This window comes from Anguilla rostrata, chromosome 10 (assembly GCF_018555375.3).
Source record: "Anguilla rostrata isolate EN2019 chromosome 10, ASM1855537v3, whole genome shotgun sequence".
NCBI lineage: Eukaryota > Metazoa > Chordata > Actinopteri > Anguilliformes > Anguillidae > Anguilla > Anguilla rostrata.
In genome coordinates, this window is record NC_057942.1 from 39,943,975 (window position 1) to 39,960,980 (window position 17,006).

The 17,006-nt window shown below is 45.6% G+C and overlaps 2 protein-coding genes across 2 annotated transcripts in view; one reads left to right on the plus strand and one right to left on the minus strand.

The window, feature by feature from the left end:
- The window catches only part of vps13a (vacuolar protein sorting 13 homolog A), a 42,310-nt gene extending 37,248 nt beyond the window's left edge, over nt 1-5,062 (plus strand). Inside the window, exons 67-70 of the mRNA XM_064353226.1 lie at nt 1,625-1,710; nt 1,855-1,978; nt 2,242-2,316; nt 2,503-5,062. Coding sequence (XP_064209296.1) covers nt 1,625-1,710; nt 1,855-1,978; nt 2,242-2,316; nt 2,503-2,553 — 336 coding nt within the window. The 3' untranslated portion in view covers nt 2,554-5,062. The remainder of the gene's footprint in view (nt 1-1,624; nt 1,711-1,854; nt 1,979-2,241; nt 2,317-2,502) is intronic.
- A 698-nt stretch (nt 5,063-5,760) lies between these two features.
- On the minus strand, nt 5,761-15,582 carry LOC135233472 (guanine nucleotide-binding protein subunit alpha-14-like). The gene is made up of 7 exons (XM_064297065.1): nt 15,010-15,582; nt 9,436-9,620; nt 8,830-8,984; nt 8,371-8,499; nt 7,526-7,655; nt 7,247-7,400; nt 5,761-6,747 (listed from the first exon to the last, which is right to left on the minus strand). Exons 1-7 carry the CDS (start codon nt 15,131-15,133, stop codon nt 6,557-6,559), a joined length of 1,068 nt encoding a protein of 355 aa, XP_064153135.1. The 5' UTR covers nt 15,134-15,582; the 3' UTR covers nt 5,761-6,556.
- Nucleotides 15,583-17,006: the final 1,424 nt, after the last annotated feature.

A 17,006-nucleotide genomic window follows, 5' to 3' on the forward strand; every position in this document is an offset into this window, starting at 1 on the left:
TTTATTTTTGGATAATTCTTGTATTATTGGTTTGTGTGTGTGTGTTGGTCTGTGTGTGTGTGCTACAGAGTGTGTTACAGATGTTGTTCAAAGAAACAATTGGCATTGATTTAAATGAATGATTGTCTTCGTATTTGTTTTCAAATATTTGTTGGTTTCTGTGAGTGTTTTGTGTGTTATACTGCTTTTTAAAGAACCCTCTGCATCGGGACCCTCCATCAGCTCAACCCCAAGGAAGTGTTAACCCCAAAAAGCGCTAACAATAACCACATTTATCACACAAAGTGTGCCATCTAATTTCCCTCATTATTCTCCATTCCTAATGGGGGACAGACATTTGCCCTGAGTGACAGGTGGCCTCTTTATCTATACGAGTCAGCTTTGTAAGAGCCTGCCTGCTCTGATTGGTGGAGCAGTGTCAGGTGGGTAGTGACGCTTCCTTCCGGTTGGGTCAGGTGGCATTTTGACCCCTCCCTCTTTCGTCGGAGTCCCTTCCTGTTCTCTTTGTCATAGTGGTCACATCCCCCCTCTTGTGTTTCATCCAATAAACTGTTGTTTAAATCTCATTTCATTTCACTCTTTCATTGGTTGTTCTCACTCATTTATTCAGCGAATGGCATATCATCTGTACATACTCTGTGGCAGTTAAAATTTTTTAAAATCTTTTTGGTATTAATTTATTTTTGGAAAGTAATTAATGCCCTGTGTTTGGTCGCAAATGTTTGATCTCACTGCTTAGAAACTAGGGGTGGGACCGTTTACTCAAGTGAACAAGCACTCACCAGCAGATTTTTAGTAGTTTTGAAAAAATATAATCGCACCACCCGCCCACAGTCCGCAATCTCTGCAGAGACACGCCTGGTAACGGTTCAAAACAAGCTTTTATCTTTTCTGAGTATTGTGATACGGGCTAGCCTAGGCCTGAGAAAATGCCATGTGATGCCTTTATGTGGGTCTACTGAGGTAAAATGAGCTTTAGACACTAAATAAAAAAGAGCACTTGAGTAAACGCAAGGACAAATCAAGCTTGTATTCCTCTGGAGAAAATCATAAAATGTCCCACCCCTAATAGAAACCTAAAATACTCCTCCACCAAAATAAGTTCAGTTTAGCATCATTTGGAAGTAGTATAAAATAAATAAGAACGGATTGCAGGGATAACAGGTGTGTACAGAAAGTCACATTGGATAGGGCTGTGTTGGCCATGCGCCAGTTTCAAATAGAAGCCTTGGCCAATCAGGTGTGAGTGTTGTAAGGGGTTGACCAATTGGGTGCCAGTGGTTTGTGGGACTGATGGGTCTGCTTTCATGTTCTGGTGCTGCTAAGAAAGAACTCCTGAGGTCTGTAATCTGCATGTTTCTGTGGGGAGGAGTTTGGACCGCCTGTCTTACAGGGAGGCGGGGTCTGTGAGCGTCTGCCCCCTCCCACCAGCAGAAGAGGTAGCTCGATGAACAGTAGCTGTGAACGTTTTAGATATGTGTAAGAGAGTGTGTAGGTTTGTATTGCTGTAGACCTCTGCCTAGCAATAGGGTTAGGCGTGTCGGAACCTACAGAGTGTTCAGTTTGAAATGCCGTTTTCCTGTTTAACTGAAACGTGAACATGAACTCCCAATTTCATTCGCAGAGAATTGAAAATGGAAGATTTGCCAAATATCGATACTTCGCTCATGCCAAGGTGAACGAATCCGATTTCCTGATGATCACTAAAAGGTAGGAGGCTGTCGTCTTTGGATGTCCGTTGCTATGACGTGAACTTAATGAAGCACGAGTGTGTTCTAGTTTCTGTATATTGATGGTAAGTCTGTTCCAGTTTGGTTTTGATTCTGAGTGATGTCACTTCCTGTGTTCTTCTAGCTGCATATTCTTCGTGACGAAAGGAACGTTCGGGCAGCTGACCTGCGAGTGGCAGTACTGCTTTGACGAGTTCACCAAAGAGCCAATCATTGTTGAGGGGAGGAGACTACGGATTGAAGCCAAGGTACGTGCTGCCACCAACATACCTCACATGTAGCTTAGCCAAAAAATATTACCTGTACCTCAGCTAAAATACCATAATTGCCCCTGCACCAGAATACCTCACCTGTAGGAGGAGGACTTGTTGTGTGTTTGATCATAGCCTCCCCACCTTGTTAATTGGTCAGCTCTGGTCATGTGATGATCATCTGCGCGGGGAGAGGATTCTGAAACATCCTTCCTTTTTTTTCTTCTCTTCCTCCTCCTCCTTCCTCCCTCTGTGCACAGGAGAGAGTCAAGTCCGTGTTCCATGCCAAAGAGTTTGGGAAGATCATTAACTTCAAAACTCCAGAAATAGCCACGGTACCTCTGTCCGCCATCTCGCTCTGTGAATGATAACTTGCTGGCCTAGAGCGCCATACTGTCACACTCATTCAGACTCCATTTATCACTTAATTACATTCTATGGTCCCTGTGCCTCTATGGTACTTTTGGGCTGTATGCCTGAGTAATGCTAGAGTTTAAACATTTAATTTCCTCTCTTTTCAGTGGGTTCTGGCCAAGCTAGAAGACGCAAGGGAGAGCCTGCCAAAATACTGACCAGTGACTTCACGCCACCCATCTCACATGACTCAACACAAACCACGATGACCCAATAGGACCCAGTCAAAATGGCCTGACACAACCCAGTACAGCTCGACGCTGAAAAACACAACCCGGTGTGATCCATGACAAGCAAATAAGAGCCAAAAGAAGTCCGTAGAATCCAGTACAACCCTGGTCGAATTTGCCAGAACCCAGTAAGATGCAATTAGACCCAACACAACATATTATGATCCAGTATGAGCCAACATGACAAGGAGTGGCTCCAACCAAACCACTAGAATTACATTCAACTTAACAGCTTGACCCAGAATGACCCAACAAGGCTACACAAAATTATGCAATCCAACGTGGTTTAATACAACCCAGCACAAAGAAAATGACCCTGTTTAGTTCAACCATGACCCTACACATATACTCTAAAAAATGCAATGCAGCCAGTGTCCTGGAGATGGCGCTATTGAGCAAAGCCCCACATTCTCTCTCAGTGCCTTTAGTCCCTAATGCATGGAAGCAGATCTGTTGTGCTGAAGTATTTAGCAGTCTGCAGATGATTTGTTTGTACAAACTTGTTTGCTGTCCAATAGGAGTATCTCCTGTGCCTCAAGTTTATATTTTTATTTTTGAATTCTCTCCTTTTTTTGGGGGGTTTCTTTTCTTTTTGTGAAGTGGCAGGTGCTCTTGGGCTGATTGAGAACAGAGGGGTGTGTGACAGTACCCCCCCCCCCTCCTTTAACCTCGCGTGGTTTAACCAAGACCATGATCCTTTGCAAGGACAGGACTGTTACACGGAGACTTTTCAGTCAAGTGCCATGGCCCCCCCACCTGTACCTGTGAAAGTGCCACGCCCATTCTCCTCGTCCTTCATCTGTCCGCAGTTGTGTTTTTCTACGGAGGACTTCTTACTGCCAGTTGTCTCGTGACCTTCTGCTACACGCCGAGCTCTTGTTTCCACCCTCCAAACCCACGGCACGGCACGGCACTCAGAAAGAAGTGGGTTGCCTTGAAGAATGGCTGCAGTGTTTACTTCGAAACTGGGCAATGTCAGTTTCAGGAGCAGAGTGCCGCAGTGCCCGTATGCATCCGCAGGGGTTACATTCCAAACGGCCGTGAAATGAACATTGACGTCGCGCAAATCTGTGATTCGGGCAAATGTGGCAGTTGTTCAATCTAATGCAGCTTCTTATCTTGGCTCCATGGGTTTGGACTGTTGGGATCGAGCACCCAGAAAGCATACTGCTCACTGCTGGGTGTGTGAGGATTCGTGGGGGAGAAAACTCAGTAACCCACTAAAAGCAGAGTAAAGATGAAGTTAACTGACAGATCTGGTGGCTTATGGCCCTCAGCTTGGGCTGTCTGGAGATGACTGCCATTGATCTATAGTGGAAGCCATTGTGCTTAGTGGGAGCCATTTTGCTTAGTGGAAGCCATTTTTCTTGGTAGAAGCCATTGAGCTTTTGTGCAAGCCGTTGAGCGTTTGTGGGAGCCATTTTGCTTAGTGGAAGCTATTGAGCAGTAGTGTAAGCCATTGAGCTGTGTGTTCATAAAGCCACAGGGAAAGGACATGGTTTTCATCTCAATGTGTTTGGCCGTGATACCTGAGGTTTGGGCGTAGTAACCATAGTAACCGTAGTGTTACCTGAACCCAGAATCAGAGACGCCCCATTCCAAACACATACCTGTACCAACAGGAGTGGAAATACACTCATTCACACATATTCTCTCTTACACACACTCACATACACACACACAGAAGCTCACATACACACACAAGTTCACATATACACACATCCACACGCACAATCACATTCGCTCACATAGACTCACGCTCACAAACACACTCACACATACTCGCATGCCTCACGTACACACTCTTGCTCGCTCTCATACACACAGACAGACATTAATACGAACACATACACACACTTATACACACTCCTAAACACACAGCCGCATATACTCATTCACAGGCACGTACACTAACCCACCCACACACATATTTGTGCTCCTGCATGCAAAGTCTGGAAGTTTCCGGTGTCTAATCTGCAGAAGCATGTTATTTTTATATTTGCGTAGAAATTCCGACTGTACCATACTGGGTTAACCCCCAACCTGCTGTGTGCTTTTACGACACTACGTGTATATAAATATTCAACTGTAGACTGCCAGGGTATGGATCTCACTGCATAACACTAGTAAGTGGCTGTTGTCATGGTTTTAGTGCACCTGGCGTCGACTTGAGTGGTGCTTTGCAATGGAACAGCGATGGTCAGTGAGGAAGAGGAGGGTGAATACCTGAACCATGCAGGGTTCACTACCTGCCAGTAATCAGCCACAGGAATCCGCTTTTTTAATTTCTAGATTAAATGAAAGCACTAGATATATTGAGTGATATGTTGGCTTACACGAAGAATGTTGTATTGTCAGCCGGTGGAAGAGAAAATATGGCGATGCTTAAATTATTATTCCACGACCACGATTTTTACAATAAAAAAATGAAAGTGTCTGCGATTGTTTTTGTAATATATATTTTTTTGACACCACTCATTCTTTAAAATATTAACCTTTTTGCAAATGGATCAGTGCAATGGAGTAACTCCTTCATATAAGGTCTAATTTGGCTTTCTTGCTTTCAGATTCCTTGTGTCCTTATATTACGTTGAGACATTTTAATAAAAAGTTAAAATAAGTGATGAACTGTGCTCAAAGTGAGAAACCCTTCACTGCGTAGAGAGCCGATGGTCTTACGGGGCGGTCCGAGCTGCACGGGACCTGCAGTTCGCGGTTATGGGCCAGTTTAACCAGGGTTCCCACTCGTCCTGGAAAACCTTGAAAACCCGGAAATTTATTGACTAGTTAACACCTGGAAAATGAGAAAACTAACAAAATGTCCTGGAAATATTTGTGAGGTCCTGGAAAATTGTAGGCTAGGTTATAAGTCAAGCTATAAAACAGTATATTTAGAGCACAAAGTTTTGAGTGGTTATGGTACTTGCACATTGTGCCCCCCCCCCCCCCCCCCGGTCCACCACCGGCTTTGGGCTACCATTGTCCGTGTTTAATTTTAATGTCTGTAAGTCTAAGTCATGAAAATTGTCCTTGAAAAGTCCTGAAAAATGATTTCCTAAAATGAGTGGGAACCTAAAGGAACATATGGGAACATAAAGGCACACCTTCAATAAATAACAAGGGAATTTTATTCCATTTTATTTGAGTGTAACATGAAAATGTTATTCAATTTAAAGAAACTACACAGAAATTTACAGTACATCATACAGACAAAAATATATTAATGCCATAGAATCTGTGTGTTTATAAGTGTATGTGTGTATATATATTTTTATATATACGCACACACGCAAACATTTTCATCATTTCAATGTATTTTAAATTATTATTTGGTCCTCTGATTGGGTAAAAGGTCAGATTTTGCTTCTGTTCTTTAGTGCAGGTTACTGAATGAGAGCCACTTTCTTTTTTAATTTACACACATTTGAAAAAGTCCTACTTTAACAGTGTAATTATAGCAATAAATAAAAACATAGTTTACTTTTCTTATCAGTGTCATAAACTAATTCCATGTCTAAATCTCTTTGTCTAAAAAAAGTTCAAGAAAGTGGAGCTTGGCCCAGTTCCTGAGTTTTTGATGATTGGAAAAAAGGTTCTGGAAACCTGGCACTATGCAAATTCCTCCAGTTCAGTACTTCTGTCCACAAAGCAGTCGACGATCCCTCCATTTGCAGCTTTCTTTTTTATCTCAGAGGAATTAAGTTTTAGGAAGTAAAATTCTACTCCAACAAGAAAAATGAGAAATGTAAACCTGAGCCGAAACTGCTGATGTTAAAATTGAGTGCAAGTTAGGGTAAATCTGTCCTACCCCTGACAACCTCTCCCCCTTCACCTGTGTACTATAGCTGACACCCTCTGACACTAGATCTCTGCTACACCTAATAGCCCCTTTGTCACCTGAGACCACACACACCTGCGCCACGCCGCGCACCTACACCAGGTTGAACTCCTTGAGGTTGTGTCTGAGGATGGTGTCCTTGACCGCGACGAAGACGAAGCGGATGTTCTCGGTGTCCGTGGCGCAGGTGAAGTGGGAGTACAGCGTCTTCTCCTTGTCGGGGTTCTGGTCCTGGTACATCTTCAGGATGAACTCCTGGGCCGGCTGTGTCTCCTTCGGCGGGCCTGAGTGGAACCCGCAGCACTCTTTTAGCCAAACCTTATCCAGCCAAACACTTATCAGCCACCTACACAGTCTGACCTTGTACTGCCTAGAAACAGCGCTAGCTGTCCTGTAGTACTGTGTGTGGCCTGTAGGGAGTAAAATAGTCACTGGATCCCCTATAGTACTGTGTGTGGCCTGTAGGGAGTAAATGGTGCACAGGCTTTTACTGGTGTGTACGTGCAGGTGGTGACACTTATTCATTTATATTAGTCATTGTTCATTTGGAGGGACATTTTTTATTAAACTACAAAAAAGATATCATTTTTTGATTATGTGAGTGAGCTGAAATAGAGAACACCTGTGTGCTTATTGCATACCTGAGCTGGTAACTCAAATGTATGCTTATTATGTAATGTAATGTATTATGTACCTGAGCTGTTAACTTAGCTATTTGCTTATTGTGTACCTGAGCAGGTAACTCAAATGTATGCTTATTGTGTACCTGAGCAGGTAACTCACCTGTATACTCTGGGAAATAGGTGGCGAGGTCAGAGTGCAAAATCTTCTCTTCCAGGATGTCGGTCTTGTTGAGGAAGAGGATGACAGAGGATGACTGAAACCAGGGGTATGTGATGATGGTCTTAAACAGAGCCTTGCTCTCCTCCATCCGATTCTGCCCACAACACACACACACAAACACACCTGTTGTGTAAGTCACCTTTAATCAAATCTTAGGGCACACAACTGCAGTGAGAACACTGCCCTCTGCTGTACAGGCTGCTAATATGACATGCTCACCTCGTTGTCGCACTCCACTAAGACCTGATCGTATTCACTCAGCGCCACAAGGAAGATTATGGAGGTCACGTTCTCGAAGCAGTGGATCCATTTCCTCCTCTCTGACCTCTGACCCCCAACGTCCACCATCCTAGACAGTGGAGAACAAACAGCGTGACATCACCACCACCACTCCTACTACCGCGGCGACGAAGAGAAGAGGCGCCGCCATCATGGTGATCTATGACTGTGGATGAAATGTGACTTGAGCACCACCCTGTGGATGGAGGCTGAAAGAGCAGGTGAGAAAGCAGGCCTTTATTTACTGCTGAATGTCTTAACTTTTTCACTGTGTTAGCTGCAGCGGGACTTTGGCAGCCTTAGTGAACCCTCCTTAGTCTATGGGAAATGTATCTTAATTCACAAATAAGTCGGCAGTTTTCATTGGTTGGTGGCCACTTCCCATCATTCTCAGTTCTCCCTGGGGCTTATGGGAAGCGGAAAGAGTCTGGAGGCATTCTCACTGCTGCACTGTTAGTGTTTTTTTAATGGAAAAACAGATGGACACTTTGGGGAAATATTGAGGACCGGAAACAGCCATTGCTGCTACTGTAGCTCAGATCATTGTTTTACTGCAATTCCAACTAAATCTTTCAAATGAAAATCAATGAGATTTTATACACTGTGTTAGACATGCTCTGAATCTAAAGGTCTATAAGGTGGAGTCCTCAAACACCCCGACCATTCTACACCATTACAGCAATTATACATCATTATAGCCATTACATCCTTCATTTCATTGAGCACTCACTTCGTGAGCCACACATCTGAAACCCACACCGCAGGTTGATGGACACGTCGCTTACCTGAAGATGACGCTCTCCAGGTCGAAGGGGTACTCGATGATACCTGTGGTGGGCACTCTGACACGCAGGATGTCCTGCTGGGTGGGCACGTACGCGGGGTCTGCGATCCGGTCCAGGTCCGTCAGGTAGCTGAACAATCAGCCAATCGTAACAACCGTTACTCATTTCATAACAGCCATCAGCCAATCATAACAACCGTTACCTACTTCATAACAGCTATCAGCCAGTCATAACAACTGTTACTCATTTCATAAGAGCTATCAGCCAATCATAACAACCGTTACATACTTCATAACAGCTATCAGCCAGTCATAACAAGCGTTACCTTCTTCATAACAGCTATCAGCCAATCATAACAACCGTTACCCATTTCATAACAGTTATCAGCCAATCAAGACAAGCATTACTAGATCTACAGAAGCCTGTCTCAAATGGGAGGCAGAGCCGCGGCACTCTCACTATTTGGCGGAGTCGGACAGCTGGTACTCTCTCCTGCGATCGTAGCACTCCTGCATTCCTGGGTCGGCCCACAGGGCCCGGATCGCGTCGGCCTGCGGGGGCTCCATCGTGTCCAACATGTCCACCTCCACCTCCAGAATCAGGGCAGCGTTGCTCTGGAAAACACACACGGGGGGGGGAGGGGGGAGTGTCTTAACGCTGTGACAACACTGTTACGGCCAATGGAATCGCGCCACAGCAGGGTACCGTGGTAACGCCATCCCCCAGTGGGGTTTGGGTCCATTCGCTGGGCGGCAGCGTTAGACCCCGCCCTCGCCACTGCCTTTGCAAATACGTGGATGGGACAGATGGAGAATGACAGTGGGGTGGGGATTCTGAATTATGCCTCAGCCTGAACTTTCTCACACACACACACACACACACATACATAAGCTCTCTCTCTCACTGCAGGAGGTGTTCAGTTATGCTTTAGGGAGAATGTGTATTTAGGCTCATGAGTATATTTAGAGTGTATTTCTGTCCAATGAGAAGAGGCAGCAAAGAAACACTTGGAGCCAATGGGAGAAGGTGAAAGATTAACGGGAATATCCAACGAGGGATTCTTACACTGTTCTGGCTGTCTGTGTAGGCGATATTGAGGGCCTCCATGGCGCGGATCATGGACTGCATGGCGGTGAAAATGTTCTGGAAAACCAGCCTGATGAAGCCGCGCTTGTCTTCATCCGTGTAACCGGAGCCATGGATGATGCGCATCTGCTTGATGAAGGTGCTCTTCCCGCTCTCTCCCGTACCTGAAAACAGAACACACAGTCAGGGGTCAGGGTTCAGGGGTCAGAGTGTGTGTGTGTGTGTGTGACCTGCATATTATTACTAATTTTGTGAATAAAATCAGGATATATTTTGGTAGAGTAATAAAGTGTACAATAAATATAAGATCTAGTCTTAATTAATGATCTGACAAAATCACAGAACAACAAGATAATATGATTTTGTGAGAAATGCATTAACATCTCGTAACATCACGTAACAACACTCCCCTCTGCTAACATGCAACACTCCTCTCAGAAACACACAACACTCCCGTCTGCTAACACGCAACACTCCCCTTGGAAACATGCAACACTCCCCTCAGAAACACACAACACTCCCCTCAGCTAACATGCAACACGCAACACTCCCCTCAGAAACATGCAACACTCCCCTTGGAAACACACAACACTCCTCTCAGAAACACACAACACTCCCCTCAGAAACACACAACACTCCTCTCAGAAACACACAACACTCCTCTCAGAAACATGCAACACTCCCTTCAGAAACACGCAACACTCCCCTCAGAAACACACAACACTCCCTTCAGAAACACACAACACTCCCCTCAGAAACACGCAACACTCCCCTCAGAAACACGCAACACTCCCCTCAGAAACACACAACACTCCCTTCAGAAACACACAACACACAACACTCCTCTCAGAAACACACAACACTCCCCTCAGAAACACACAACACTCCCCTCAGAAACACACAACACTCCCTTCAGAAACACGCAACACTCCCCTCAGAAACACGCAACACTCCCCTCAGAAACACACAAGCAACACTCCCTCAGAAAACAGAACAAAACACTTCAAAACAATCAACACTCCCTCAGAAACACGACAAACTCCTCAGAAACAGCAAACATTCCCTCAGAAAACGCAACATCCTCGAAACACGCAACACTCCCCTCGAAACACAACACTCCCTCAGAAACACACAACACCACAAACACTCCTCCTGAAAACACAACACTCCCTCAGAAACACACAACACTCCCCTCAGAACAAACATCTTCGAAACACGCAACACTCCCCTCAGAAACACGCAACACTCCCCTCAGAAACACACAACACTCCCTTCAGAAACACGCAACACTCCCCTCAGAAACACGCAACACTCCCCTCAGAAACACACAACACGCAACACTCCCCTCAGAAACATGCAACACTCCCCTCAGAAACACGCAACACTCCCCTCAGCTAACATGCAACACGCAACACTCCCCTCAGCTAACATGCAACACGCAACACTCCCCTCAGAAACACGCAATGCTGCTTTGTGCGTATCAGACCCAGACATGTTTACATTCCAGTGTCGTTGCACGCAGACGCCCACGCCCCCCCGACTCCCCCATCTGTCTCACTCACACAAACCTCACTCACTGACTTAGGATCAGTGACACACACACATACACACACACATATGAAAAAATACTAAACCGCAGACATCTGCACACGCATGCACACACACATACGTTACCACAAATACCCAAACACACAGTCATGGGGGTTGTAGGTATGTACTTGTCAAATGATCAAATCTGGATCATACCAGTAGACATGCATGTGAAAATTCAGGAGGCATGTGATACATGTAGAACTGTACACCGTAAACATATGGAACAGTTGACGTGTGTGAGTTGGTGGTGGGAGTTATCTTTGCTGCTTGGCAACACCAGCCACAGTGCTGGGAGAAGCTTGTCTCCTTGGTAACTAGTAAATAAAAACACAAATAGCAGGAGAATCCAGAGCCTTAAACTCAACATTATGGGATAAAAGCAATTAGACTGAATAATGTATTGGATATCCTTCTTCCTCCATATGCCCAACCCCCAAATGCCCCCCCCCCCCCCACCCTTGCCCCGCTGACCATGTGACCTCGTCAGCCAGACATCCGCTGTGAGTACATAACTGGAGGCCTGTGTTTCTGCTGAAATGTGTGCCTCTCGCCTGCTGATAGTGAGCGCAGCCACCCTTCAGCCCAGAGGCAACAGAGAATCAGCACCAATCAGAATAAACCACCCCAAACAAATCCTATAGGGCTGCTTCTGAAACGCCTTGAATGCAGACTTACAAGCTCCTGCGTCCAGCACTTTTCCAGAACTCAAGTACTGAAATTCTTGATTGATAAACAGATTTTTATTAGTTCCCCTCAGGGGCTGAGGGCAATAAAATAGAGATAAATATCTAATAACAGAAGAGAGGAAAACCTTTATTAGCTTGTGCTAATGTATTAAGAGTTCCCCCTGTACTTCTATACCTCCTGTAGCTAAGAAGTTCGGTCATAGTATATGCGCTCTGAAAGGCTGGATCTCAAACCCTCTAGGACATCCTACATTAGCATATCGAGTCTCACCATCCACAGGGCATTGCTTCCTCACTACATTAGCATAACTAATCTCACCATCCACAGGGCATTGTATCTCCGCTATATTAGCATAGCAAGTCTCACCATCCACAGGGCATTGTATCTCTGCTATATTAGCATAGCGAATCTCACCATCCACTGGGCATTGTATCTCCGCTATATCAGCATAGCGAATCTCACCATCCACAGGGCATTGCTTCCCCACTATGTTAGCATTGTGAGTCTCCCCACCCACAGGGCAATACTGTTCCACTATGTTATCATAGAGAGTAAATTTAATGGCTTATTGAGCTGTGCTTCAACATTTCCAAAACCCACAGCTAACCTACTTCAGGTATCCACTGTCCCACCACCTCCCTCCCTGTCCCTCCGCCGCACCAGGCAGCCCCCAGCCCCAATCTGCGCTCTGAAACGGACCCTTCACAGTGTTTAGGGTTACGGGCCGGCCAACAGGACCGAGCCAGAACACCCACATAAACAGGCACTCCAGCAAGACACAAACACCCCGCTCCCTGCCTGCCTACTGTCTCCATATTTAGAGACTTCATGGACAGTAGCAGCGCTTACACACTTGCAACCGACTTAGGCACAAAGCTTTCTGATTCTGGACAACGTGGCTAAGTACTAAAGATTATGATCTGTAGGTTATGACATGCATTATTGATAAATATGACCTGTAGGTTATGACATGTATTACTGATGAATATGCCTTAGCTGTATGGATTCGATGAATGCCTGTAGGTATGAAGCTTACTGATGAATATGACCTGTAGGTTATGACATGCATTAGTGATGAATATGACCTGTAGGTTATGACATGCATTAGTGATGAGTATGACCTGTAGTTTATGAGATGGATTAGTGATGGATATGACCTGTATTTTATAAGATGCATGACTGATGAATATGACCTCAAGTTTATGAGATGCATTAGTGATGGATATGACCTGTATTTTATAAGATGCATGACTGATGAATATGACCTGTAGTTTATGAGATGCATTAGTGATGAATATGACCTGTAGTTTATGAGATGCAATACAGATGAATATGACCTGTAGTTTATGAGATGCATTACAGACAACTCGTGTCTACAAACCAGGCCAAAGAAAAATGCGACCAACGGCAGCGGTGCAGTGATTGATGATCGTGTTGTCCAGCGCTGCCCCGTGTTTTTCTCTCCGCCGCGCGAAGACGGTTTTTATTCGCGGTCGCAAACAGAGCAGGAGACCACAGAAGCCGGTTTTAATCACGCTCACTGATCACACCAACGCTGAAGAGCACACCTAACTACCCGACCTGGGAGAACGGGCCACCACTGAGCCTGCACCGGCCAAAGCAGCAGTTTTATTAGAAATTAGTGAAATGAAGCAACGCAGAGCAATAGACCATCAGGTGGAAAACAGGCCATAAACTGGGCCGGGTTGGGCTGGCTGGGAGGAGGTGGGGGGGGAGAAACACTGTCATTTGAGGCAGCAGGTTCTTCTGCATCACTGCGCAATGCACCAACACGCCGTGCGGGGGTAACCGCCCGTCTCCGAATAACTCTCGTTTCATTGCCCCTCGTTTGACCGACCCTTGTTTGCACTGACGGACCGACAAATGGCAGTCGGCTGAAGTCTGTCGGCACTGTAGTCTTTTTATCTGCCGGAGGTGAGCGGCGTGTTTGCGAGGCATTAGCGTGAATTAGCACGTGTAGCACGAGCAGTGAGGGGCGGCGCTTACGGATGAAAACGTCCGTGCATAACGGCCTTCGGTCAGCGGGAAATCACTGACCATATAAAATCGCCCTTGCAGTGTAAACAAAGGGAAAAATTATTATTATTTTTTTTTTGTATTGCCTGTGTTTCTCTGCATTTTGGGATGCCAGACTGTAACTGTGGGCTCACACCCGGGCTACACCCCCGTTGCTGAAGCTCCGTTAAGTTTCTGAATATTAGCGCTAACAACGGATAACCCTTCAGATCCTAGGTGGTGCTCTAACAAGGCTTTCATCACCACTTTGAGGTGTTACACCTCACCTCTGCACAAGCGCACAGTCTTACTAGCCTGCAACAAAAACAGTGACACAATGACACAGGACTAAAGACAGAGACATACTGTGCGCAAATAGCCATCACAGAGTTCTCCTCCTAGCACAGAGCTTTGTCCCGCAGGAAGACGCCCTCATTTGAACCTTTCCCTGCGCATGTACGTTGCAGCTCAATATACTCTCCGTCTCCGCCTCTCTGTGGACATGTATCATGTTTAGAAACACAGGCGGCCAGCACAAAGAGGCCTTTGCGCCGCGTTCTTCCGCGTCCTGGATGCGCTGATGCGATACGGTCCCGCGCATTTTGCATGCATTTACATGCGAGAGCCCGATCGGCTACCGTGCGACCACAACACGGTCACTCTAGAGAGTGAACTGTACAGGAGTCCGGGATGCGACCGCACTTTGTACGCAATGGAGTGCAGTGGGTACATTTTGGCTCCTGGTTTCCCATAGTAATATCTAGAATGAGCATGTAACTGTGTGCAGTACGACCTTTTTTTGTACAACTTGCGTTTGTGTGTGAGAGAGGGGGGGGAGTTGACAGGTGAGCAAGCGAATGAATTCAGATATAACTTTCAGGTATAACAACTTTTTGGATGCAAGGAAACTACCTCGAGGAAATTCAAATTCAGCCAAAATGTACATGTCATGTCGGAACTCAGAATGTTAAGCACAAAAATCCTGAAATGCATATAGCAAGACGGCCAGTTTTAACAAAAACAAATAGTTGGCGTAATATGAAACATCGGCGCGTCTTTTGTTGTAAACAGAAACCTACCATGCAGGAGCTAAACTGCAATTTCTTTATGTATGTGGAAAGTATGATGTCAGTTTGAAGCAACCTGGTGCGTCCAGGAAATAAACGTATATTTCCACTGACCGTCAGTGTGGGCGGTCTGTTAAAATGTAACGTAATAAAAAGTTGATACGTGTTTGTAATCGATTGATTGACTTACCCAGGAGCAGAAGTTTGAGTTCCCTGCGCGAGTCCTTCTTGTCCTGGCGGAGCCGTCTCTCGATCTCCTCGTTTATTCTTTTATTCTCTCTGTCTTCTGCTGACAGGCAGCAGCATGCCATCATAGACAGGTTGGAAACTTCACTCTGGTATTATGTGAATATGGACTAGCTTAATATAAATATTCAGTTGGGCTACAAGCCGAATAGTCTGCAGTAAATGTTTGCTGTCCAGGATACCGCTACCTCTCCGTTCAGACCAAACTTCTGCAGCCGGCACAGTATGTTATTTCGCATTCACAAAATGTCAGAAATTAAAATTTAAAATATATATATATTTCCCCCTCCAGGTCCGAGTCTAAATAAATAAATGAATATAACAAATAAATTAATAACCCACAGTTCTATTTCCGCCGATTGTTTTTTCGCGTGTGAAGTTTGGTGAAGTCCATAGAGGTTATTTAGAAGTGGCTGCTGCGTAAAGACAGCGGCTTCATTGGTGTCGCAGGCCACACCGGCACAGCAAACTGTTGCGTATTTTGCGCAGTGTCTGCAGTATATCCTTTAACTTCTCTGTCTGCTCGCTGCAGAAGCTGCGTGGAGGGGCGGGGCGCGAGCGCGAGCGCGAGCACGAGCACGAGCGCGGGGAAGGATGGATATGGAATTAGGCGACCAAGCGAGACTCGCTGAGCTGAAAGTGAAGCCGAGCTCGAGTTCAGCACTCGGTTTACACTCACCGTGGCGACCACTGAGTCCCCACTGTCTTACAACCAACATTTCTCTTGCAAGGGAGTGTTTTCCGCACACTCTGCCGGCCCCGTAAAACTCGCACTCGGGAGGGATCATCGCGAATCCTACATAAAAAAATATATAGTGGTCACCATATCGAAACTGAAAGCATTTTCAAGAGTAGCCCAAATTTTCCAGACAGTGTGTCAAAACGGTTCCATCTTAAGAGTAAATGTATACAGCTCTGAGGAAGGTTTGGTGTTATTATCATAAAGCTGTCCTAGCACTGTTCACTGGTTCTCTCTGAATTACTGCTGACCACTCAGATGCCCCACAGCCAGTTTTGTCCTGTCCCCAAGCACGGGCACTGTGATGCCTATAGATGTCCCAGACGGTTTGGCTGGAGAGGGTTTACATACAAAATGAATAACCCACACATCTTCCCAACATTAAGGGGATTAAGAGTCCAGACGCACAGGAGAGCGACCTATCGCAGGCCTGTACACACACACTCATATCCATTGGAGTGATCAATGTCAAGCAAGAGGCTCTTGTGTATTTAGATTTGGGAGACTAAATCCTTATGGTTCTAATGAGGATACAAACCAGAAGCCAACACCTTCTGATTCAAATGCTTTTCAGCGACAGGAACTCATTTGCAGTTTCACAAAAGTTTCAGTTCTGAAACGTATGCAGAATATCTGATGTGTAAGCCACACAAACAATCAGAGCGTTTTATTTCGGCGATCAATTGCTCTTCATTGTCTATACAAGGTGCTCCATCTGAATGAACACAAATGAATAAATTACAAAATAAGTGTGTTTAATGTTTATTTAATAAGGAAGGGGAGGAATGCTGGGCAGTGAATGCAGACCATAACAAAGCCAATCAGCTGTAAGGAATATAATCAGGTGACCAGACGTAGATTACCAGTTTGGGAACTGGGCCACAACATGGGGGGGGGGGTTACATTTTTACTCTTCGTGGTAAGCCCCATGGCACCTCTCAGGACCTCAGTCTACTCTGTACTCAACACGTCCTACACCACATTGTCCTGGCAGGGCTCCGGAGAGAACAGTGCTCCTGACTGATCCGTGCAGCGAGGTTCTGGGCCGTGTTTGGACAGCGCTGTCCTCTGCTGAAGTGTTTTTAATACAGAGCAGGTTGGTGAGAGACAGAGGCCGGCTGGAGTCCAAAGCTCTTTCCTCAGCGTAGACGCCGTCTACAGGGTGTGGCAATGCTTTGCATTCGCAGGCATTTAAAAGCACT

What these genes read in the sequence shown, in the direction of transcription:
- LOC135233472 (XM_064297065.1), bottom strand. Translation starts at nt 15,133, where the DNA reads ATGATGGCATGCTGCTGCCTGTCAGCAGAAGACAGAGAGAATAAAAGA. An exon ending in ACTCAAACTTCTGCTCCTGG is followed by an intron (nt 9,621 to 15,009) that starts GTAAGTCAATCA and finishes TTCTGTTTTCAG; the next exon opens with GTACGGGAGAGAGCGGGAAG. An exon ending in TAGTGGAGTGCGACAACGAG is followed by an intron (nt 7,401 to 7,525) that starts GTGAGCATGTCA and finishes TGTTGTGGGCAG; the next exon opens with AATCGGATGGAGGAGAGCAA.